Here is a 25,683-nt window from a genome sequence, read left to right on the forward strand (position 1 = left end):
CTTCGTAACAATAATTTCTCTGATTCAGAGGTCAAGATGTTATTAATGATAATGTGAAGTATTTACATGTTCTGAAATAAAAAAAAAGAAAGCTATCAAATAATGCAATGAATTTCTGGCTTCACATTCTGACTGAGGTAATATTCATTCCTTCTTTTTGTGAATTTGACGTACAGTAATTGGTTAATTGAGAGCTTAAAATTTCATTTTGTGATTTTTTACTTCGTTTTTATCGTCTTATCCATAGTTGAAACTGCGGGAATATGATTGTTTAATCAAAGGGAAAATGTTGTATTTTGTTGATTTCTAGTCGTTTATTTCCGCTGATTGGATGCCTGTATGAGAATAAAAGAAAACGTTTTACATAATGATAAAGTGCAAAGTATAAAAAGATTCATTTGTGAAAAATCGCTTTGCTTGTACATAAATTATTTTCGTATTTCTCAAACAGTTTTGGACTAGAAGTCTTCAAAAGGGAATACTTCAGATGGGCGCACCGGTAAAAGTCCCGGTCGTCTCTATGACCAGTGTCTGAGTGGCCATGATGAGGCAAAGGGGGAAAAAATCTGAAAATAGGTATTCGATGCATCAGTAATTCAGCTTCAGTATGATACCTTTTTTTAAATATTTTTTATATAGATATTTGACATGTTTCTATCACAATTTAAAGTTCTTCTTTTTATCATGCTGAAAAAACTTCAGATACTTGTTTCATTGATAACTTATCATACGTATATTTAGGAGCATGAACTATAGATATATGAGAATGTAATTTTCTTTCAGAGTAAAAAAATGATGACCAGTTCATGGAAAACCTATGCCTTTGCATCTGTGTTAGCTTTGACGACTGTTGGTGTACTTGTTTGGAGGAAGAAGAAGAAAACATATGTTAAAGTTGGAAAAATATCAAAATTGATTCTTTATCCGGTTAAATCTTTAAAAGGTGTTGAAGTTACTCATGGAAACTGTGCGAAGAAAGGCTTTGAAGTAAATGGTATTCTAGATCGGTAAGTTTCAATTTAACATAATGATCGCATCATGCGCTGTAATTGAAACACACATAAACTAGGGATGCACCAATTAATTGGCAGCAATCGATAGCCGTTCATTTTTTCAATGGGGCTGTTTCCAAAATTTTAAAAGTATTTTTTCCTGAAAGAGCATGCTTAAAAACATAGGATCTAACCATTTTTTAATAATTTGTTTAAGTTAAATATTTAAAAAAAAATTACTTAAATCTGTGCGTTTCCATTGTTTATGCTTCTGGCGATGACATCACAAATGATGAAATGCCATTCAGTGTTGCCATCCAGAGAGCAAAATATTTAATTCGCATCTTTACTCACGTGTATTGGCAACGATATTGTTGGTAGCAAGCGTAGCGCGCAATTTTAATTCGCTTCTTGATTATCATGACGTAGAAACGCGATAGAAAGATGCGCCAAAGAACATCATTTGTAACTTCATCAAGATCACGCCTTGTTTGAAAAATCGGACATTTAAAAAAAAATAATAAAAAATAACTGTTGGGAAAATAAAAATATTTTCTGGGTCCATGTTTTTTTTTTGCTTATTCTATCAATTTCAGTAATAAACGTACTACTTTTGACTGAAGGAAACAACCCCATTGTTGCAATTTAAGTACATGAGTAGACTCAAGGGGAAAATGACGAATAACTAGGTAATATTTATGGATTTAATCACTTGTTTTGCCATAAACTGTTTCTTCATATACAAGAACCTCAAAGTGAAATTTTGATTTGGCCTAATAACACCAGAAATCATATGAGGCAGTGAGAAGCAAAGGGATGTAAGGGGCAAAATTAAAAATTTGGAGATAACCAGTACAAGTGGTAGGTGAACCTCTCTTCTGCTTTGGAGCAAGAGATGGTACTAGTAGCTCTGATAGGTGCTACTATACAGCATGATTTAGAAAAAAAAATCAATGAAAGCCTACCTGGGACCTTATCTTTAAACGCGTTTTCCTCGAAACTTTATAAATAGCACTTACATAGCTTTGCTTCTCACTGCCTCATATGAATACAATCAAAAATACAAAAGCCAAATGCCCACTTCTCTCTTAACTTTGGAGGACAGGTGTCTACAGGGGCGGCAAGAAGTACTCAAAACAATGGATTTTGTAAAAAAAATATGAACAATGCGTTGATAAAAGCAAAGGATTGACGGAATAAGCACACAGTAACAATGCAGCAGTACCCTCCCTTTATATTATGAACATTTGTTGCACGTAAACAGAATTTGTTGCCGGTTTTTTATAAACTAGTCCCTATTAAAATCTGCAGCATATTTCGCAACTTTGTGTCCAGAAGTATCACAATGATACTACCGCACTCATTACAGTAATTTTCAATTTTCGATATCCCTCGAGCAGGCACGGATCCAGGATTTTGCTGAGGAAAGGGTAATTTCAGTGCTTTATCGTCGATCCCCCCCCCCCTTCCCCGCAAAGACATGAAATTGTAGCCTTTTTCAACTCATCTTCCTTCAAATTTATGTATCAAGTTTAGTTTCAAAAAAAAAAAAAAACAGAAATAAGGTGAATTTTTGAAACGCAAGAAGAGTTTTAAAACTAGAAACTTAATACCTATCACTTTGAAGGAAAGATAGATACCAAAGTTACATCCAATGGCGCCCATATAGGGGGCAAGGGGGGGAGGACTCAAGCCCCCCCCTTTAAAATTAGAACTTCCTTGCTTTTAGTACTTTTTTCTTGGCAAAAATTAAAAAACATTTATTCTCCAACCTATCGTGAATTCGTCATTAAAAATATCAAATTTAAATAACTTTAATCTGTACTGAAATTGGTTTCTATGGGGAAAATATCTGAGCCCCCCTTAAAATTTTGCATATGGGCGCCCTTGGTTACATCTCCTAAAAACTTATTTTAGTCCTGTCTTTAATGAGAATAGAGTAAGAATGGATGTGGTAAGATCGGGGAATCTAACCCGCAGTATTATTAAAAGTAGTCTTAAAAACGCAGTTTTAAACATTTGGTAGTGTTGGGAGAAAGGGTTATTGCAGGTTCAAGGTGGTGTAATTCCCCAGAGAAACTTTCAAAATTGACGTCAAAAACACGTTTGCTCTGTTATGGCACATTTCAGACTAGTTCCGAAACTGCAGGCTCTAGTTGCCGCAACGAGCTGTTTGGCACTTGTTTGTTCTTGCTCCGTTATTCCTCGCCTTATTTATTTCGTTTCCAACGGGTATAGTCTGGCTTTGGTAGAAAGATGCTTGTCCTTGGGCGAGCTCATTTATGTTTGCTTGATAGGAGGCGAAATTCATAGATTGGCACAATGCCAATAATCGTTATCGACAACACAAACTGGATTTCCTCACCCCTATTTTAGTACATGGAATCGTTTGAACCGCCGCTCATCGGATATCAACTTATCGGAGTCTGGTTATACATTAACTTTATACAAAATGATGCAGTTTTGAATAAATATTCACAAGCATGTGTAGACACAATGTTTAAGTATACTCTTTTGAAGATAGAAATGGATGTTTTCAGTTTTCGTTAAGACTTGAAATTTGGTGCAATGTCTCACAAGTTTTGTTAGTTAAGGTAGTTCCAGCTCACTACCTATTCCTTTATGTGGGAATGTAGTAACAGAAGATCTTTCTCAAGTCAGGCTGCATTTGGTTTAGCACTAGTTAAAAAAATATATACAATTTTTTTTTTTGTTAGGAAGAGCTCTCTCGTTAGACAGTCAAGTTTCGACTGATGAAAGTTTCTAACAGTTAGTTTTCAGGAAGTGAGCCTGTAAAAAGTTCTTTTATATTTTCAGTCAGTACATGATTGTAACGAAGGATCATGTTCTACTTTCCCAAACTGATGCCCCACGCCTGGCTCTGCTGACACCAAGCATACAAGGAAATTTTTTGCTGATATCTGGACCAGACGTCGAGAGTTTGAAAATTCCCATCAAGAAATCAGTTTCAAGCAGTGATAAAATCATTGAATGCAGGTAATTAACTACCAATGCTCTATTTTATTTTTCAAATTACTAAATAAAAATAGGAGGAAATAAAAAACTTTATAGAAATTCTTTAATCTAAATATGAAATTTTTAAGGATTATAATATAGTATAATTTTCATTCTTATTTTTCATTTTTTTCGGTGCCATTTGAGAAAATTCTTTCGGATCGGTGGATTTTATGTCTTACTAACTGCGTCGCCTGGCGTTGCACGGTCTATTTTGAAAATAAAAGTAATGTCAAGAGATGCATGTTCAACAAAAGAGAGAGAGAGAGAAAAAAAAAAAAAAAAAAGAAAAAACCACACACAGGAAAAAAGGGAAAAAAGTGTTAAATTGCCTATCAGAATAATGACAACAGTCCCTATAAATTCCCGTTGAAATGTGGACGTTAATCTCTAAAAATTCCCCTGAATATGTTCTCTAAAAGTCTCAATTAGAATAACGATGTTAGTCTCTCAAAATCCACATAAGCATCAACTATTCTGAAATAACGTTAACGGCAAATTTAAATGTCCTGATTAGATTAAAGTCAATTGTAAAAGTTTCCATTGACACCACAAAAATCCTTGGTTATCTTCTGCCAGCAGTCAAAAAGATTAATAACTCGCAAAAAATCACCAGAAAGAGGAAATTTTAAATCCCCTATTTACAGGAAAAGACTAAAAGCAAAAGCAAGATTTTTTTTTTTTTTTTTTTTACTCAAACAAAAAATGCCAACAAATATATCTTCTCAACGATTTCCTCACGCTAACGTGCACAAACGATAAATATACAATTTAAAATTGAGTTTTACTTCCTTAAAAATGCTTAAAACTTTTTTCCTAGGTAATTCAGGCCCTTAGATGTTTCGAAAAGTAGGAAAAATCTTCCAAGAGACAAGAAGGTATTTTTTCGGCCTTCCCAGTGTAACTAAAATCAAGATGATACGAAGTAGACGAGTAGAAAGACCCATTTTGTGCATCTTTTGGGCCCTAAAATTAAAATTCGAACAGTTCGGTACTTTTTCAGCTTTCGAAAAGACTCATACAACCCTTCCCGCACGCAAAAGCACCTCCTAGCCAAATTTGGCAAAGATCCAACTTAAACTGTGGATTTGTATGCAGAACAAACGTACACACAAACATATTCTTTTTTTAAAAATTACATAGATTCTTATTAATGACTAAATTCATCAACATATGAACCACTTTAGCTATAGATCTTTATCGTTTACATTCTATTTTTTATACTCTTTTACGTAACCTAACCTAAGTAGGTTCGTACAGATAAACTCTTTTGTTAAAACTTTTATTAAATTGCAAACGTTTTAATTATGAAACAACATTTAGTAATAACATGATTTCCAGCACAATATTAATTTTTTCGACCGAGTGAAAAAATATATGAAATAAACGCAATTTTTTTAAATTCTAAAATTTCATTAAAATTAGTCAACAACATCAATATATTTATTATGAAAGTCATTTACTATTATAAGTTCATTACATTCTTAAAATTGGAACTATTTTGTAGACTAATTGATCCAATAAAGTAAAACTGACAGTAAGAAGTACTAATTAATAAAGAGTTAAATAGCCACACCATGAAAATGTTTCATAATTAAGTTTGAGCTGGAATCAAAAAATAAAAACACGAATAAATAAACTGAAGGGCTCGGGCAAAAACGTGATAAGCCACACTTTTGAAAAAATGAGTTTTTTTATTATAAATGCTGCTTTTTGGTAATTTAAATAAATATGACAATGGATTATGTATCTGGTTTTAGTACTGCAGAATATAGAATGTATAGGGGAACATTACCTACGGACGGTTATACCTACGGACGTTGGTCGGGAAATTCCAAATATCATCGAGAGGGATTCTAATTGGAGTTCAATGTGTGTGTCACCCTCTCCAATATCCCAGAAAGTTTCATCGCCATCAAACGAACATTTAAGATTCTATCACATTTTTTTCGGTTTTAGTAGGATCTAAGCAAAAAGAAAAAAAAAAAAAAAAACATGAACAATTTCTTTTTTTTTTTTTTTTACTCCGTCGTGGATTGTATTATTCATTTTTGTTGTAGGTATCATGATTTCCTATATTTTGAAGGTTTTGTTTCTGATTTTTAATGTTGTAAAACTATGGTCTTGTCGATGTGACTGCCTTGCAAAACCAAAATGGTATACCTTTGTACCCAAGGACACACAACCATGTGTACCACAGACAGCAATTTTTAGTCTCCTTAGGTCACATCTGAGTCTTCATACAATATGAAGTACCTCAAAATGGTGCCTTGTTATCAACTCCCAAAATTAGGTTCAACAATGATGATGAATTTGAAGTACGACTTGAAGATATAGTGTTGAAGTAACCCCCACTTGTTGCAGGATCTACAGAACGTTAATCCCTCCTGTTTTCATTTGAAGTAAATTTTTCTAGATTTTTTTTTGGTTTAATCTAAACTGAGTTTTTTTTTTTTTTGTAATGGGTTAATTTTGGTTAAAGGTTTCAATTTGCATATAAATTGAAATTATTATGTAAGTACATAGAGAGCCATACTATCATGAATTTAGTTTTTTTTTGTTTAAAAACATATTAATTATTCATAACATCATTAACTCTCTTAAGACATAACTTTTTTAAAGAGTTCACTGACGTTAAAAAACTAAAGAAAATTAAAAAAATTAAAAAAAACCCTTCAATTAATTTTCAAAGTTTACTTTCGGTTGGATATGTTATTTAATGTTATTTTCAATGGATGCTTGAAGTATTTCAATATAAAATGGCTTATGAAAATGCATTGAATATAATTGAGATCCTCAGACCTATTTATATATTATTGTTTTATAGAACTCGACCGATGCATCGGCGCCGATGGTTCAACAATTTAGCCATCGGCATCGGCATCGGCGGCCGATGCTAACTTGCAGGAAACATCGGCCCATCGGCCTTAAAAACGTCATAAAGCCGATGGAATTGGCCGATGTTTTCGAAAAAAAAAAAAAAAAAAGACTTTTGCTGTTTTAATTTTTAATGCAAAGTAAAGGGAGTTATTGTTTTCATATAAATTTTTTTACTTAAACTTCAGTATGAATTTCTATTTTAGCCACCTAGACCAAGAGCTGACCCCCCAAAACACGATTTATCTCTTTTATGGCTTGTGGCCGGTTAAAATAATAAAAAAATGCAATTTAAAACTTTGGCTCGAATCCCCCCCACTAATTTTGGGTCACACGGCTGCGTGGGTGGATGAAAGGTCAAAAAAATGAAAAATATCAAAGTGATGAGTAAAATGGCTAAAAACTATATAATAGCATTAAATTAATAAGAAAAAACCCGTAGCGAATTTCCCCCCCCCCCCAGCTATGTTGGGGCGAACGTGGTGCCCCCCAGGGGTAAAGTATCGATTATTAAACTTAAAAAAAATGATCACTTTCGTGGGGGGGAATTTTACAGGGTATTAGTTTCATTATTTTGATTGCCAAAAAAAATTACCCCCCAGTAACTATGGGTCAATTTGTCAAAAAAAATTTTTTTTGTTCCTCTTTATTTGGTTCAAGTCGAGTATTATTCAAACTTACGCATGACTGTTTAAGTTGCAAAAAAAAAAAAAAAAAAAAAAAAAACCAAAGTTTGAACGTTTTTTCATTAAAAAAAACTCGTAGCAACCCCCCCCACACCTATGGAGGGGGTTGCTACGCGGTGCGCAGTTTTACAACGTGGTGCCCCCCCCCCAGGGGTGAATTGTCGATTGATTAAACTAAAAATAAATGATCACTTTCGTGGAGGGAATTTTACAGAGTATACATTTAATTGCAAAACAAAATATCTCCTCCCCAGCAATTATAAGTCTACTAGCTGCATTGCCAGGCGTTGCATGGTCTACCTCAAAAATGTACGTATATTCGGCGTTCCAAGCATTTTATACAATTATATAAATTTTCTCGCTTTCATTACATTTCTTATTGCTGCTCCACTCCTATTAGTCAAAGCGCAATGTTATATAGCCTATAGCCTTCTCAATAAATGGACTATTCAACACAAAATGAATTTTTCAGTTCGAACCCGTCGTCCCTGTAGACCAAGAGCTGAGCCCCCAAAACACGGTTTATCTGTTTTATGGCGGGTGGCCGGTTAAAATAATAAAAAAATGTGATTAAAAATTTTGGCTCTAATCCCCTCCCCCCTCCGCCCACTATTTTCGGGTCACACGCTGCATGGGTGGATGAAAGGTCAAAATAAAAGAAAAATATTAACATAAGTGAAATGGCTAAAAATTATATAATAACATTAAATTAATTAAAAAAAAACACGTAGCAAATCTCCCCTCCAGCTATGTTGGGGCGAATTTGGGAACCCCCCCCCCCCTCCAGAAGTGAATATCGATTGTTAAAATTAAAAAAAAAAATCACTTTCGTGGGGTTGGGGATGGGGAACTTTACAGGGTATTTGTTTCATTATTTTGATTTCCAAAAAATCTCCCCCCCCCCCAGTAACTATGGGTAAATTTGTCAAAAAAAAAAGTTTTTTGTTTCTCTTTATTTGGTCCGAGTCCAGTACTATTCGAACTTTCCCATGACCTCTTAAATTGTAAAAAACAATTGCAATTATTTATTCGGTAAAAAAAACACGTAGAAAATCCCCCCCCCCAGCTATGTTAGGGCGAACTTGTTGCCCCCCAGGAGTGAATTATCGATTGATTAAATAAAAAAAAAAAAGATTACTTTCGTAGAGAGGAGGGATTTTCTCAGAGTTTACATTTGATTGTAGCAGGAAAAAAAATCCCCCCCCCCCCCCCAAAAAAAAAATGTTTTTAATTTAAATTAGAAATTTTGAAATATTTTTCAAAATGAAAGGAAGCAATACAGCGTCCGTACATCTGCTTCTACCATTGTGTGCTCAGCATGAAAAGAATGAAGGGGAAAGTATACGCCTGTGATGATTTCTTCTTGCTGTTTCGAGGGCAGTTTCGTCAGTGATCAACTGTAGCCAACACAGTGAAGTCGTTATACCTGTTAGTTTTTCTTTTCGGAGCACGCTGTACCGCATCCTTAAACTGAAAACGTAAAAAAATCCTTTTTTCAAAAATATATTTTGATGTTTTTATATTAGGAGTGTTTTAAAGGGTAATTTTAAGTGTAGCCAGCCACCAGATAAAAGATAATTTAGTATATTATCTCTAGAGTATACATTTAATTGTTTTAATTGCAAAAAAAAAAAAAAAAATCTCCCCCTACCCCAGTAATTATGACTTTTTTTCACAAACAAAAGTGATTTTATGTTAAAATTGCAATAACGACTTTTTTACTTGTAAATGTTAATGCGTTAATCCGATGCGTTAAATGAATTTTTAAAATAATAATTTGGAAATTCATATAGATTTATTTACCTTCAGCATATTGGTTGTGATAGTGTCTATCTAGTTTGATAAAAATGTTCCTGCAATCTCGATGATATAAATCTGCTTCTGTTAAAAACTCGGAAAAATCTAAATCACGGAATTTCAGTTTTCAGTGTTTTCGAATCTTTGAAACTTTTATTCCTTCAAATAAAGTTTCTGTCAAAACACTATCTTTTATCTGGTGGCTGGCTACACTTAAAATTACCCTTTAAAACACTCATAATATAAAAACATCAAAATATATTTTTGAAAAAAGGATTTTTTTACGTTTTCAGTTTAAGGATGCGGTACAGCGTGCTCCGAAAAGAAAAACCAACAGCTATAACGACTTCACTGTGTTGGCTACAGTTGATCACTGACGAAACTGCCCTCGAAACAGCAAGAAGAAATCATCACAGGCGTATACTTTCGCCCCTTCATTCTTTTCATGCTGAGCACACAATGGTAGAAGCAGATGTACGGACGCTGAATTACTTCCTTTCAATTTGAAAAATATTTCAAAATTTCTAATTTAAATTAAAAACATTTTTTTTTTGGGGGGGGGGGGGATTTTTTTTCCTGCTACAATCAAATGTAAAATCTGAGAAAATCCCTCCTCTCTACGAAATTAATCTTTTTTTTTTAATTTAATCAATCGATAATTCTCTCCTGGGGGGCAACAAGTTCGCCCTAACATAGCTGGGGGGGGGGGGGGATTTTCTACGTGTTTTTTTATCGAATAAATAATTGCAATTGTTTTTTACAATTTAAGAGGTCATGGGAAAGTTCGAATAGTACTGGACTCGGACCAAATAAAGAGAAACAAAAAACTTTTTTTTTTGACAAATTTACCCATAGTTACTGGGGGGGGGGGAGATTTTTTGGAAATCAAAATAATGAAACAAATACCCTGTAAAGTTCCCCATCCCCAACCCCACGAAAGTGATTTTTTTTTTTAATTTTAACAATTGATATTTACTTCTGGGGGAGGGGGGGGGGTCCCACATTCGCCCCAACATAGCTGGAGGGGAGATTTGCTACGTGTTTTTTTTAATTAATTTAATGTTATTATATAATTTTTAGCCATTTCACTTATGTTAATATTTTTCTTTTATTTTGACCTTTCATCCACCCATGCAGCGTGTGACCCGAAACTAGTGGGCGGAGGGGGGGGGGGGATTAGAGCCAACATTTTTAATCACATTTTTTTATTATTTTAACCGGCCACCCGCCATAAAACAGATAAACCGTGTTTTGGAGGCTCAGCTCTTGATCTACAGGGACGACGGGTTCGAACTGAAAAATTCATTTTGTGTTGAATAGTCCATTTATTGAGAAGGCTATAGGCTATATAACATTGCGCTTTGACTAATAGGAGTGGAGCAGCAATAAGAAATGTAATGAAAGCGAGAAAATTTATATAATTGTATAAAATGCTTGGAACGCCGAATACACGTACATTTTTGAGGTAGACTGTGCAACGCCTGGCAATGTAGCTAGTATACTTATAATTGCTGGGGAGGAGATATTTTGTTTTGCAATTAAATGTATACTCTGTAAAATTCCCTCCACGAAAGTGATCATTTATTTTTAATTTAATCAATCGACAATTCACCCCTGGGGGGGGGCACCACGTTGTAAAACTGCGCACCGCGTAGTAACCCCCTCCATAGGTGTGGGGGGGATTGCTACGAGTTTTTTTTAATGAAAAAACGTTCAAACTTTTGGTTTTTTTTTTTTTTTTTTTTTTTTTTGCAACTTAAACAGTCATGCGTAAGTTCGAATAATACTCGACCAAATAAAGAGGAACAAAAAAATTTTTTTTTGACAAATTGACCCATAGTTACTGGGGGGTAATTTTTTTTGGCAATCAAAATAATGAAACTAATACCCTGTAAAATTCCCCCCCACGAAAGTGATCATTTTTTTTAAGTTTAATAATCGATACTTTACCCCTGGGGGGCACCACGTTCGCCCCAACATAGCTGGGGGGGGGGGGGAAATTCGCTACGGGTTTTTTCTTATTAATTTAATGCTATTATATAGTTTTTAGCCATTTAACTCATCACTTTGATATTTTTCATTTTTTGACCTTTCATCCACCCCCGCAGCCGTGTGACCCAAAATTAGTGTGGGGGGGGGGGGATTCGAGCCAAAGTTTTAAATTGCATTTTTTTATTATTTTAACCGGCCACAAGCCATAAAAGAGATAAATCGCGTTTTCGGGGGTCAGCTCTTGGTCTAACCCCTGAAAGAGTTTTTAATACTGCATTCAGGTAGCAAACAAGTTAATTATTGCGTTGTTTCTTGCGGCTGGATGTACGTATGTATCTCTCATAAGTCATAACTCAAAAATGGTAAGCTGTAGCAGGTTAAAATTTCGCATGTGGGGTACGCGTACGTTCCAGTTGTGCACTTCATTTTTTGTTTTCGATCGGGTGTTCTAAAAAAAGCCTATTTACTCATTTTTTGTGTCTATTAATTACTTATTTCAATACAAAACTAATATAGCGTCTTAGACTAATGATTATTTGGTGATACACTCCATAAGAAAAAAATCGACGCACCAAAAAGGAGTGATCCGATTGAGACGAAAATTGGTGGATAGGAAGACAATGCACAGAATAGTAAATGATTAAATTCTTAGAAAATTTGAATAGTTTATGTCAGAGTTACAGTAACAAGTTCAATAAGGTATTGACCCGCCTCTAGCCTAGATACAAGCTGAAGCACGACGTGGGAAACACCGATAAAGCTCGCGGAAGTTCTCCTGCGGTATTTCCGGCCAAATTCGCTCCAATTGTCGGACGAGGTTATCAACATTCCTTGCCAGATGCTATCGCCATCCCATCATATATTAGACATGCTGGATGGGAGAGAGATCTGATGATCTGGCAGGCCACGGAAGAGTTTGACAAGCTGCAGACAGTTCACAGCAACATATCCCGTGTGTTATCTTGCATTGTCCTGCTGAAAACCAGCCGAAGGTACTGCAAAAGGAACGGTAACAAAACAAGTCTTAGGATGTCGTCGACGTACCACTGTGCAGTAAGTGTACCTCTAATTTCGACCAAAGGGGCCCAGTTATCAAAAAAAAATGGCACCCCAGACCATAATGCCTTGTTGAGGGCACATGATACAGTTGGAAGCGGGATTCGTTGCTAAAGACTATACGTCCCCAGTCGGTACCATTCCAACCTGATCGAGCCATTCACCACTGTAATCTGGCTTGGCAGTGTGTAGGCGTCTGTGGCAGGTGGCGTAACGGTCAGTGCTAGTGTAGATTTCGTTGTCCCAACCGTCTGTAAATGGCCATGATGGACACTGGTGTTTGTGTTGAACGTCTGGTGTTTCAAGGAGATGAAGAAAGCGCTGTGACAGCTGATCGCACAATCACTCTGTCATCACGATCTGTTGTGACCCGAGGTCGACCGCTAACATCCTGACGCTGAACTCTGCCATTTTCCACCCATCCTTGCCAGCATCTTTGAATCGCCGCATCACTTCGACTCAAATGACGAGCGATTCTCCGATTTGATCAATCGGCCTCTTTCAATCCAATGATATGACCTCGTCTAAACTCTGACAGTTGCTCGTAATGAGCACGAACCATGCGGTGAGGCATTTTTAAGTTGTGGAAAGGTAATCTGAATCGCAATCAAACCGAAAGTTTTAACAACTGTTCAAGAACTGCTCTTTATATACATCTGCTGGAAGCGCAGTTTCGATGCGCTGGCGATCAAACTATTCATTCATCGGACACCAAATTTTAATCATTTGCATATCTGGTCAAAACACTCATGCATACAAAATTTCAAAGCAATCGGATGATTGCTTTTTGATGCGTCGATTTCTTTGTTATAGAGTGTATATTGCTGAATTGGAGACCATGGAAACAAATATGAGATGGCAAAACCGGTTTTTGTGTCATTTCGTTAGATTTTCGTTGAACCGACGGTAATTTTTAGAACTCTTGCGTGCCCCCCCTCCCCCTCTCTGTATTTCTGAAATTAAACTCTAATTGCACATCCGAGTTGTTTAAAACTAACACCATTCATAAAATTAGAGATTTTTTTTCAAACTTAATTTATTGTTTAGGCAGAATTTAAAGCATTAATGTAAGAAATTGACTAAAGACGTTTTGAATGGCGACATAATTCGGAAATTAAAGGGACTTTTGAAATTTTTTCTTTCGAAGTGCTGAAGTCGACTCAGAAACTCTTCCGAGGCGTTGGTGGTAGCAGTTCTGTACTAAACAAATGAGACCGAAGTAGGGAATGAAGTTTAATGTTGTGAGTTACTCCAAAATCAGCGGGTGACCCCCCCTTCCCCCGCCCGTCCTCGTCGTTTCAAGCATTTCTTAAATATTTAGCGATTATTTATTTTGCTCAAGAAATATCATTTTGCGTATTTCTCATTCTTGTTTCTTCTTTATTTCGTAATGCGCCATCTTTTTTGCATTATTTATAGTGATCGATTTTTTTTTCTATTGTAAGTAACTATTTTCATGTATTTTTATAAAATCAATGAACAAGTTATTTTCCTTTTAATCATATTTTTAATCATATGTTATAGGAAAGTTTCAAGGATTTTCTGTTAAGCGATTTTAATTTCAGCAAAAAAATTTAATTTTAACTTGTTTGTAGTGCTTCATAAAAGATTTTAACCAATCAAATTGTTCAATATTAGGTGTGCTAACATCATATCAAGTAGTATATCCGTTCAGTTATTATTAACTTGGAGTAAATATCGAGTTTTTTTTATTGTAGCTGCGTTTTGAGAACTTCACTCTTTTCATGGCTATTTCTTTTTTCAGAAAAAAAATTATGTCACTGTTATAGCTTTTATGAAAAATGCAATTTTTTCTATTCAAAAATTTTAAATAAGTATAAAAATGTTCTTATTATAATTTAATATTGTAATCTGTTACTTTTTTAGTTTAATTTCATGACTAAAAAATGTCTACATGCAATCTTTCCACTTTAATTGCTTAATTTGTTGACGGTTTCATATTTTTTTTGAATGATTAAAGAACATAATTTAAAGTGTTTTAACTATGCATAGTGTACATAATCCATACATCATTACAATATTGTTGAAATCTTAGTTATATGTTCAATTAAAAAAAAAAGAACAAATCAATTGGTTATTAAACAGTGTCTTTGTTTTCCTTCATTTTCTTTCTTTCTTTTTTTTTTTGGCTGTTGTTCTTTCTCTATCATCTTACAACAGTCAAAAAAGAGAAGCATAACTGCACCCTATATAGGTTGTACGTAGTACGATCCAAAATTTCGGGGACAAGCTGTATAAAACTTTACTCAGAATAGTTCACATTACCGAAGCACGTCCACCTTCAAAGGGTCACCTTGAGGGACTATGTACTTCTGCCAGTGTTCATATAACTTTTGGAAACACTCCATGGAAGCCTTTATCGTAACCTACTATGATGCAGCTTTATCTTCTCCTGACAGAAGAAAGCGGCGTCCATGCAAATGTTTTTTGCTTGGAACAGGTAAGAGTCACACGGAGTCAAGTCCGACGAGACGTTATGTTATTTGTTTGTCATATCAGAGCATTGATCAATCAAACCATGCATCCTCAACATGAAAGTTGGCTTCTTCCCCACGATGAAATTAAAGCAGCAGCGCAAGAAATCTTACCGGAGGTTGCGAAAAATGGCTGTCAGGAGTGCTTCTAAAAGCTATACGAACGTTGGCAGAAGTGAGTAGTCCTTCAAGGTGATTATTTTGTAGATAGATGTGCTTCGGTAATGTGAACTATTCAGGGTAAGGTTTTATATTGCTTGTCCTCAAACTTTTAGATCATACTACGTACGTATGAGTTTTCAACTTACTATTTCATAACGTTTCTGAGTGATGCAAGTTTACGCGTATGAAGACATCACAAGAGAACTTGCGATAATAAACTGAGGAGGTGATCAAAATGGATATTTTGATCCTCTATATGTTCTTTGGTACATATGCGTGTACAGATGTGCCGAAAAAACTTTGAAGTTTAAATTGGGGGATCGTAAAATAGAAATTAGGTCGAAATTTGATTTTTTTTTTGTTTATTGTTGTATTTTGATCGTGACTTTTCACTTCTTGTTTCTTATTCATTCTGTTATTGTTTGATTTTGTTTATTCTCATTTGGTTTTGCTTTTGATTATGTCTCAAATCAATAGGTTTGCCAATCTTCGGATTAAGAAATTTCGTTTTTTGAACCATTTAAAATTTCTTCAAGAGTGTAGGCGCAAGAAAATTATTCCGAAGTTTATTTCTTTGAAATGTAATTTACCACGTTCTGTCAAAATTGACAAAGTAATCCTTCGGTCGAAATTGACTTTACTCAGAGCTTCGATCCAGGAAACTAGGAAACATTTATCGTTTATTGAACGTGAACATTATGATTTACATCTTTCGGTTTCTAATTCCACTCCCAACTTTAACATTATTGACAGAAATTCTTGGTCTAGAACCCTTCGTTCCTCTGATAAACATCAAATTGTTTTGAAAAAGAAATTAGCTATGCTTTGTAAATCTTCTCATGTCGTTCCTCTTGATAATTTACCTGTTGTTAATAAGAATGTTGTTGTTAATCTTTCTAGCGTTCCATTAAGTAATTCTCAAATTGAGGCTCTAAAATGTAATGATAATTTTGCTGTGAGTGTTAATCCTTCTTTTTCAAAGCTTATTGCTCCTGTTGAGAAAGCTTTTAAATTTAGTGCCTTAACTTCCTCTCAAAAAAATTCGATTCGGCATCTTATACCTTCTAATATTGACTTTAACTCGAAAATTTCTAAACCTGTATTTGCTAATACTGTTAGCCGTTCTGTTAAAGACTTAGTTTCGAATTCTGATCTGGTTGTTACCAAAGCTGACAAGGGTAGCCGAATTGTTGTTCTTGACAAATCATCTTATGTTGATAAAACTAATGATTTGATTTCTTCTGGGCCATATGCTGAAATTTCTAAAGATCCTAGTGATAAAGAGTTAAAAACTATTTCATCTGCTGTCAAGTCTGTTAAGTCTATTCCTTCAAATGTTAAACGCTCTGTTGTTCCATCTATTGCTAATTGTGCTAGATTTTATGCTTTACCTAAGGTGCATAAAGCTGGTATTCCTTTCAGACCGATTGTTTCCAATATTGGTACGGCTTCGTACAAACTTGCAAAACATTTAGTCTCTGTGTTTTCTCCCCTTAGGAGTAACAATTTATTTACTATTAAAAATTCTGTTGAGTTTGTTAAAAAAATTCATAGTTTCGTTCCAAATAATTCTTTTATGGCTTCTTTTGATGTTAACTCTTTATTTACGAACGTTCCCGTCGAGGGTTCATTGTTATGCCTTCGTAGAAGACTTTCTGAATTTCATTTCACCAATACGGAAATTGAGGATTTAATTTTCCTTACCCGTACTTGTCTTAAGTAAAGTTCTTTTGTTTTTAATGGGAAATTTTATATTATGTTATATGGTCTGGCTATGGGAAACCCACTTAGCCCCATTCTTAGTGATATTTACATGCATTTTTTTGAGGTTAAGCTGTTCCAAAAACTGCAGTTTCAATTTTATGTTCGGTACGTTGATGATTGTTTTGTTCTAATGAACCAGAATCAGTTTGAGAGTGATGAGGTTTTATCTATTTTAAACTCCATTGATCCTCATATTCAGTTTTCTTGTGAGAAAGAACGGAATAATTGCATTTCATTTCTTGATGTACTTGTTTCTCGTACTGAAATTGGTTTTGAAACTACTGTTTATCGCAAACCTTTTGCTGTTTCTTTACCTCCTCATAGACTATCGTCTCATCCTTCAAATCAAAAATATTCTGCTTTCAATTCTTTTGTTTATCGCGCAATTAATATTTGTTCTTCGTCGGAACTTCTTAAAGTGGAACTTAATTATCTTAAAGCTGTGGCAATTGATAGAGACTATCCGCCAACTTTGATTGATTCCATTTATAAAAAACTTTCAAATAAATCCCAAACTAATGTTCTTAACCAAACCTTCATCAGAAAGAATTTGGTTGTTTTGCCATTCTTTCCATCTGTAAGCTATCAGGTTGCTAAGATTCTAAAACGTTTCCAATTCCAGGTGGTGTTCTCTCCTATTAATAAACTTTCATTCTCTTCTCTTAAAGATCCTCTTCACCCTCTTAATTGTTGTGAAATTTATAGAATTAATTGTAGTTGTAAACTTGCCTATATTGGACAGACTCGGCGTGCTTTAAAAATTCGCTTGAAAGAGCATCAAAATTATGTGAAAAAACAACAAAGATTTCTAAAGATCCTAGTGAAAATGAGTTAAAGGCTATTTCTTCGGCTGTCAAGTCTGTTCAGTCTATTCCAATAAATGTTAAACGCTCTGTTATTCCTTCTATTGCTAATTGCGCTAGATTTTATGCTTTACCCAAGGTACATAAAGCTGGCATTCCTTTCAGACCGATTGTTTCCAATATTGGTACGGCTTCTTATAGACTTGCAAAATATTTAGTCTCTGTGTTTTCTCCTCTTATGAGTAATAATGTATTCACTGTAAAAAACTCTATCGAGTTTGTCAAAAAAATTCAGAATTGCGTTCCAAATAATTCTTTTATGGTTTCTTTTGATGTGAACTCATTATTTACGAACGTTCCGGTCGAGGGTTCATTGTTATGCCTTCAGAGTAGACTGTCTGAATTTCATTTTACCTCTTAGGAAATTGAGGATTTAGTTTTCCTTACTCATACTTGTCTAAGGCAAAGTTCCTTTGTTTTTAATGGTAAATTTTATACTATGTTGGATGGTTTGGCAATGGGAAACCCACTTAGCCCCATCCTTAGTGATATTTACATGCATTACTTTGAGGTCAAGTTGTTTCAGAAACTACAGTTTCAATTCTATGTTCGCTATGTTGATGACTGTTTTGTTCTTATGAACCACGGTCAACTAAGCATTGATGATGCTTTATCCATTTTAAATTCCATTGATCCTCATATTCAATTCTCTTGTGAAAAAGAACAGAATAATTGCCTTCCATTTCTGGACGTTCTCGTTTCTCGAACTGAGTCCGGTTTTGAAACTACGGTTTATCGTAAACCTTTTGCTGTTTCCTTACCCCCACATAGATTATCGTCTCACCCTCCTAATCAAAAATATTCAGCTTTCAACACATATGTTTATCGTGCAATGAATATTTGTTCTTCACCTGAGCTTCTTAATGCGGAACTTAACTATATAAGAGCTGTGGCTGTTGATAGAGACTATCCGCCCACCTTAGTTGATTCCATTTATAAAAAACTTTGCAAAAAATCTCAAAATGTTGTTCTTAATAGAACTTTTAACACTAAGAATTTAGTTGTTCTGCCTTTCTTCCCTGGTATCAGTTTTCAGGTTGCTAAGATTCTGAAGCGATTCCAATTCCAAGTGGTATTTTCTCCTATTAATAAACTTTCTTTCTCTTCTCTTAAAGATTCTATTCACCCTCTTAATTGCTGTGGGATCTATAAAATTGTTTGCAATTGCGGACTCGGATACATCGGACAGACCCGCCGTTCTTTGAAATTTCGGTTAAAAGAACATCAAAGCTATGTGAGAAAACAACAGCTGAATAAATCCAGTATTGCTCAACACTGTTGGGAATCGAATCACTCTTTTGATTTTAACTCTTATCAAATTATCCAAAAATGCCCCAATTCGTTGGATCTTGATTTTTGGGAATCTTTTCACATCCTGAGGAACCGTTCTAATTTAGTTAACGATCTTACTGCAATTCCCTATTTTTCCTCTGTGTGGACTCCTTTGTTAAAATTGGTTTAGATTTTCTATTGTTTTTATGTAAACGTCGTACATTTCTTACTTTTATTTTTTCATTTTTTGCTTTCTTATTTCGTTTTGTGATTAACTAATTCCAATATGTTTATCCTTCACTCTGTTTTTTCTGCATTTCTCCATTTGATACATTGCTTCCATACATAGTTTTTCCCGCTGGTAAATTTATTGCTAATTTATTCAGAGTAGTTTCATTTTTGGACTTTTTGCATTGTTTATGGGTTTTCTTTTAAAATTTATTACTTAACGGTTTTTTCCTGATGGAATTATATAATAAATTTTGTCTCCATGTGTCATTTTATCTTTTTTGTTTCGTTTAATTTCTATTTTTTGATATTTATACTACCTCCTGTTCCACCGTGTTGCTTTTCTCGGATGACTTTTCATCCAAAAGCTCACACTTCTTTGCATTGAAAAAGGTGTTCCTTGTAACACCGAAACACGTGTCTGCAATCATTTGCAAGTTTTGTGCTTAATAACGTTGGATTACTGACATTTTAATTTTTCAGCACAAAGGTATTTATTCTTTATTAAGTCAAGTATTGCTCAACACTGTTGGGATTCGAATCACTCTTTTGATTTTAACTCTTATCAGATTATCCAAAAATGCCTCAATTCATCAGATCTTGACTTTTGGGAATCCTTTCATATTTTGAGGAACAGTTCTAACTTAGTTAACGATCTTAGTGCAGTTCCATATTTTTCTAACATTTGGCTCCCATATCTTTAATACTGTCCTTTCCCCATTCCCCCCCCCTTTTCCCCATTCATTTTTATCTATCTTCCTTTGTTTATTTTTACCTTTTTGTCTTGATTTACACCCCCCCCCCCCATTTTCTTCTATTTATCTTTATTTTTCCTTTTTTCGAATATTTTTTGTTTCTGTTTATTTTATTTCATGGTTTTCCATTCAGCTTTTCCTTTCTTGCGGTTCACGGTTACTGACAATTTCTTTTCTTTTTGTTTAAGCTTCGGCTTAATCTTTGTCCAATTGAATTCTTTCTTTCTGGGTTCGTACCTAAGAGAAAGCTCTTGGCCTTTGCTTGCATTCCTATTGGTTCCTGATCGGTTTATAACTTTGTCATTGGTGTTTGGCTAATCCGCTGTTTTTATCTTTTAAGCTGCATGCTTATCTGCTCTTGGCTTTTGTCGGATGTCTTTTCATCCATAAGCTCATTATTTTTTGCATTGAAAAAGGCGTTCCCTGTAACGCCGAAACACGTGTCTGCTGTAATTTACAAATTTATTCTTCTGCTTACGTTGTTTTGTCTTACTTTACAAGTCCTTATTCGTAGAAAGGAAGTAAAGTGAAATGAATAAATGATCCTTTAAATCCCTGACAAGGTTATCAATTTATTTCCGTTAGATTTTTTTTTTGTTGCCATCGGCCATCGGCAATCGGACATTCAGAGGAAAACAATCGGCAATCGGCCATCTTTGAACAATCGGCCAACAACCGGCATCGGCCCATCGGCCAAAAAATGCCATCGGTCGAGCCCTATTGTTTTATATGTCCGTGGGTACAAAGACACCTGTCCGCGGGGTGAACGGGTTGCTGTACCCACAGACAAAAAAAGATGATTTTTAAGAAATTTTTTTTGAGGTTGAAAGCTTTGAGATTTTCACCTGACAAAAATTGCCAAATTAGAGGATAAGTTGTAGATTCTGCTAGAAAAGTTTTCCAATCGATTATCCATTCCCAGAGACCAGCAAAAATTGAAAAGTAAATTTTATCCGTGGGTTCATCAGTTTCCCCTAATTTCTATAAAAAATATTTGTAGAATTTTTCATGAGTTGGAAATTGGCCTTCCGGAAGAAAACTCATGTGGCATATCACATTCTTGCCCTGATCCCTTCAATTTAAGAAATATTACTAAAGTTATTTTTGCATTAAGAGCCCATTGCTTTCATTAAAGAAAAATCTATATTTTGTAGCGTAATTGATGATGTAATCAAGGCTATAGACGTGGGGGATGAAGCAGCATCTTGGTTTCAATCATTTCTAAAGATTCTTGGAGTGCGAATGGTGCAATTCCATCCTGAATTACCAGTAAGAAAGTATACCAAGAAAGATCAATTTTTCGCCAAATTGAGGAAAGAACAACCTGTAAGTATGTTGGTTAGGACATAATTCTAAAAGCACTTGTTCCGTTTTTTGTGTTTTATTTTTTACGTGCACTGAAAATGATATTGTAAATATTTTGTATTCACGGCCCGATTACGATGCCAGGGGATCAAGGCCAAATAATTTTTTGGGGCCCCCTAATGCAAACTTTACAATTTTAGACATTAGATAAAACAATTTTCGCTATTTGGAGGTCCCGGTACCAACTTGTTTGGAGTAATTGGTCATAACGTATGCTACTCAAAAGCGAAAAACAGTTTGGGGGATGAAATATAGTATAGTTACTCTACTAACTATTGATTTAAAATCTAAATGAAGAGCTCCTTTTTTTGCCACAAAATTTGCACAAAGTTAGTTTACACAACTGGTGCGTGGTGGCGCACAAATGACACAAAATGTGACACATTATTAAAATTAGAGTTTTGAAATAAAATTAACTATCCTAAACTCTAATTAAAATTCGTCGCTTGAAAACATCGTCTACAATTGATTCTCTGACCACACCTCATATATTGCATCGGAAACTATCTTCCCCCTTTACGATTTCTTGACACGTTGGTAAAATAAATCTTTCACCGCTGGTATGTCGTTTTCAATGCAAGATGGTTATTATAATCAAGCTAGCAACATTATATGAGGCAGTGAGAAGCAAAGGGATGTAAGTGGACATTTTCAAGTTTTGGGTAAAACGCGTTTAAAGATAACGTCCTAGGTAGGCTTTCATTGAAATTTTTTTTCTAAATCATGCTGTATAGCATCACAGCACCCGCCAGGGTTACTAGTACCATCTCTTGCCCCAAGACAGAGGAGAGGTTCACCTACCATGTGTATTGGTATTTTTAATTTTGCCACTTACATCTCTTTGCTTCTCATTGCCTCATATCTGATCGCTTGCGCAAGTAAAATGCATTCATTGTTCTTCCCTTTTCTACAACTCCGAAAATACCGTGGCACACCAAGGACCTTGTCGCGGCATACCAGTATGCTGAGGCACACTGGTTGAAAAGCACTGGTATATAGGAGAATAAATCAGTTTAAAATTATTGCATAAAACATTCATTTTTCTCTTTGTTTTCGAGTTGTGGCACATCTCTGTTGGTACGATAGAAAGTTGTATTTCAGCAATATTGAAATATCGAAAAACTTTCTGAATTCTGCCTTATCTTGCTTTAAATTAGTTTCAGTAAGGCTGTAAGAGCATAAAACTTTTCGGTTAAATAGCTTTAAAATTAGTATTCATTCAAACTAAATATACCTTTTGAGATTAGAACACTTATGAAATTATAAATCGTTTCCCATGTTACCTGATGCACCTAGAATCATGTCTTAATATCTGCAAAAATGTTAATTTTCGAAAAGGGTAAATGACTTGTTATAGGAATGGATGTGTGCGTGTGTGTGACATTTCGGAATTTATTTAGTGTACATGCAAGAGAACAATTTTTTTAGTTGTTGTTGTTTCACTGTGAAATAATAATAATAATTTTAAAATCTTTATTATATATTATGATTTACAGATTGGTTTTCAAAATTTATCTGCATTACATATCGTATCGACTGCATCCCTTGAGGATTTGAACTCAAGAGTCGACAAAATGAAAGTTTCGGAGAAAAATTTTCGGCCTTCTATATTAGTGGAGGGATGCAAGCCTTTTGAAGAAGTAAGTGTGTCATACATTTCATATAAAATGTGTATGTGTATACATGTAGACATAAATTTCAGAACAAAAAAAAATGTACTTTTTTCTTAAAAGGTTGTCAAAGATGCATTTCTACTCAACTAAATAAAAAAAAAAATTTTTTTTCATCAATCTTGTGGCTACAAAGTAATTTCTTATAACACCATTTGTGATCGCACGGAGGATTTTTCTTGGATATGTCAAAAGTTTTAGATTTTATTTCATACGAATAAAGTTTAATGTTTAATAAAGTTAAACGTCTTTTTGTGTATACTTTTAATAAAGTTAAGCATATTTTGAACTTAATCTTTGTTCAAGGACTCCTGGAGACACATTAAATTTGGAGGAGCAGAAGTTTTATTCTTGATTCCTACAGGAAGGTAAAAGACTTTCTTTAATCATCTGTTATTTTATTTTTAATATTTATTTTTTCTTTTCCCTAGGTGGTTCAGGTGCTAATGTGCCCATTAAGAGGAGTCGCCACTGGTATGAATCGTATATCTCTAGGGTGGCATCGGCATATTAGATGTGACGAATGGTCATTCGTAATTCCTGTATTAAAAAATTGAGAAGGGTCACTGGGGCTAGACTATAAACTTGAATGACTACTGAGCGAGTGCAACGATTTTTATTGAACTGCAGCTCCGGAGGTTGGTGAGCATTACCGAGCAAGGGGAGGTGCCCACTAGGAAGGACAGAATTTTATTTGCTAACAAACATTGATAAAGTCAAACGTTTCATATCCAGTTTCTCTCAGAGTTTGCCTTGAACGGAATGCACAAAGTTTCATCTTTCAGTTCATCCAAAATGATGGGATGGGAAGGACTTAGAGTAGAAACATTGAAATTCTGTTTCCATTTATTCCAATTGACTAGATATTTCCGCTAATTCTTTGTGTTTTTCCAAAAATTCATTTCGAAACTCCTTGAAGTTTTGAAAATATGTTGAACCAAAATGAGAAAAACAGATTTTCTGCAGTTTTGTTCATTTAATGAGACTTTACTTCTGAAATTTTTAGAAAAGATTTACTTTTACAGTAAACCCTCACAAACTCGGAACCTATTAAACGGGACAGCCATTTAAATGTACATATCTTATAAATAAAAGGCGCGAGTTAGCGCATTTATGTATTTTTGTAAGCTGCTTTTTAAATTTTTGTAATGCAATTTTCCCTTATGTACTTTTACATTTCATTTTCTTGAATTCAAAATACATCTTTTACTGTGTACAGTAGTTTGTTTAAGTACCATGGCTCAATTTATAGTTATTTTTTAACCCAAACTTTCATTAAATACGGACGACCTGGATTTCCTATTAAGTCTTGATTAATGAGGTTCTACTGTATTTGGCTTACCTTTTTAATTTTTATTGGTGAACTCTCATATTCTGATGTTAAATTTTCAGGTGTTTATCGACAACAAACGACCCTGAAACTGCAGTTTTGTCTCAAAAAGAACCCTTAGTAACTCTTAGAAAGTAAGTTGGTACTAACGATAGGAAAATTTAAATCCTTTAATTAAACATTTGTGCAGTTGCAGTCCTGCTCTGTGAAATGTTTTGAAGTACATTAACATTTTTGTTTTCCAGGTACAGAATTCCAAAAGATCCTGCACTTCAAAAGAAGACTGGATCACGAGCATGCTTTGGCATTCATTGTTCTGTTGTTAAGCCTGGAGAAGTTAAAGTTGGAGATGACATTTTTGCTGTGGTTGGAGAACAACCGGATATGATTAAAAGAATTTAAAAAGGATTTAAAAATTAAAAATGAGAAAAAAGTCCTATAGCTTATGTGTTGATTATTCTTCGAAATTTTATATAAACATTAACATTAAGTACAATATAAGTAAAAAATCAATGTAAATAAAACACTAATTCTCAAGAAAATACAGTATATAGCCTATTTCAAGGCTACAATGGAGCCTCTTCATCAGTGTAAAAAACTCATCACACAAGAAAGTTGTGAGACAACTGAACATCACCACATAGACGCCGGTATAAATCAAGCAACAAATAGGAATCACGACAGATGACAGGGAACAAATCAGTAAACAAGACAGGGCGGGCAGCAAGGGGAAGACAACTAATCAGATGCCCGGAAATAGAGAGTGGGAGAACACACAAACAACTCCTCAAAAACGCTGATTGGCTGGTTGGCTTCTCCTGTGGTGAACTCCTACTGATTGATCCATTTGGTATACATACCGGCATCCACGTAGTGACGTTCAGTTCTCTCACTACTTTTGTGTAGCAGCACAAAGCTTATTTGTTCATTTTTCATTTAGTAACATTAGCATAATCGTTCGCTTACAGCCCTCAAGCTCAGAGGCCATACTTTCTCAGGTCGCACACTTAACGCTTTAAAATGGCTGTCACAACATCGAAAACTATTTTGAAATGCTTAGAAATAAAGACTTTTCTAAAAAGCTGAAGCAATGTCAACTACATTGAGCTGCAGCACACCGCACAGAGTAGAGCATATTGTACTTAGGAAGTGTTCATTTATGACGGACAGGGGGTTCCTGGAAGATGCGCTACTTTAATGCATAAATTACATGGCCTCCCTTGAAGATTTTAGACCCACGTGTTAAAGGAGCACTTACTCCGCATGCACTCAGTGGGCATTTCTATGGCATAAGGTTGCCATAGTTTTAGATAGCAAAAAGTTTGTAAAAATGTTTTGATAAAGCATCACATGTTGCTTGCTGA

The 25,683-nt window shown here is 34.7% G+C and overlaps 1 protein-coding gene across 2 annotated transcripts; it reads left to right on the top strand.

The window, feature by feature from the left end:
* Positions 1–24,750, top strand: LOC129216009 (mitochondrial amidoxime reducing component 2-like). 2 transcript variants are annotated; one of them, XM_054850146.1, is made up of 8 exons: positions 1–137; positions 784–1,007; positions 3,810–3,989; positions 21,109–21,280; positions 22,816–22,959; positions 23,296–23,357; positions 24,382–24,453; positions 24,565–24,750. In XM_054850146.1, exons 1-8 carry the CDS (start codon positions 108–110, stop codon positions 24,719–24,721), a joined length of 1,041 nt encoding a protein of 346 aa, XP_054706121.1. In that variant the 5' UTR covers positions 1–107; the 3' UTR covers positions 24,722–24,750. The 2 variants fall into 2 exon arrangements, with proteins under 2 accessions (XP_054706121.1, XP_054706122.1); XM_054850147.1 differs by lacking the exon at positions 1–137 and adding an exon at positions 540–576.
* Positions 24,751–25,683: the final 933 nt, after the last annotated feature.

Source organism: Uloborus diversus, chromosome 2 (genome assembly GCF_026930045.1).
Source record: "Uloborus diversus isolate 005 chromosome 2, Udiv.v.3.1, whole genome shotgun sequence".
In the NCBI taxonomy this organism is placed as follows: domain Eukaryota; kingdom Metazoa; phylum Arthropoda; class Arachnida; order Araneae; family Uloboridae; genus Uloborus; species Uloborus diversus.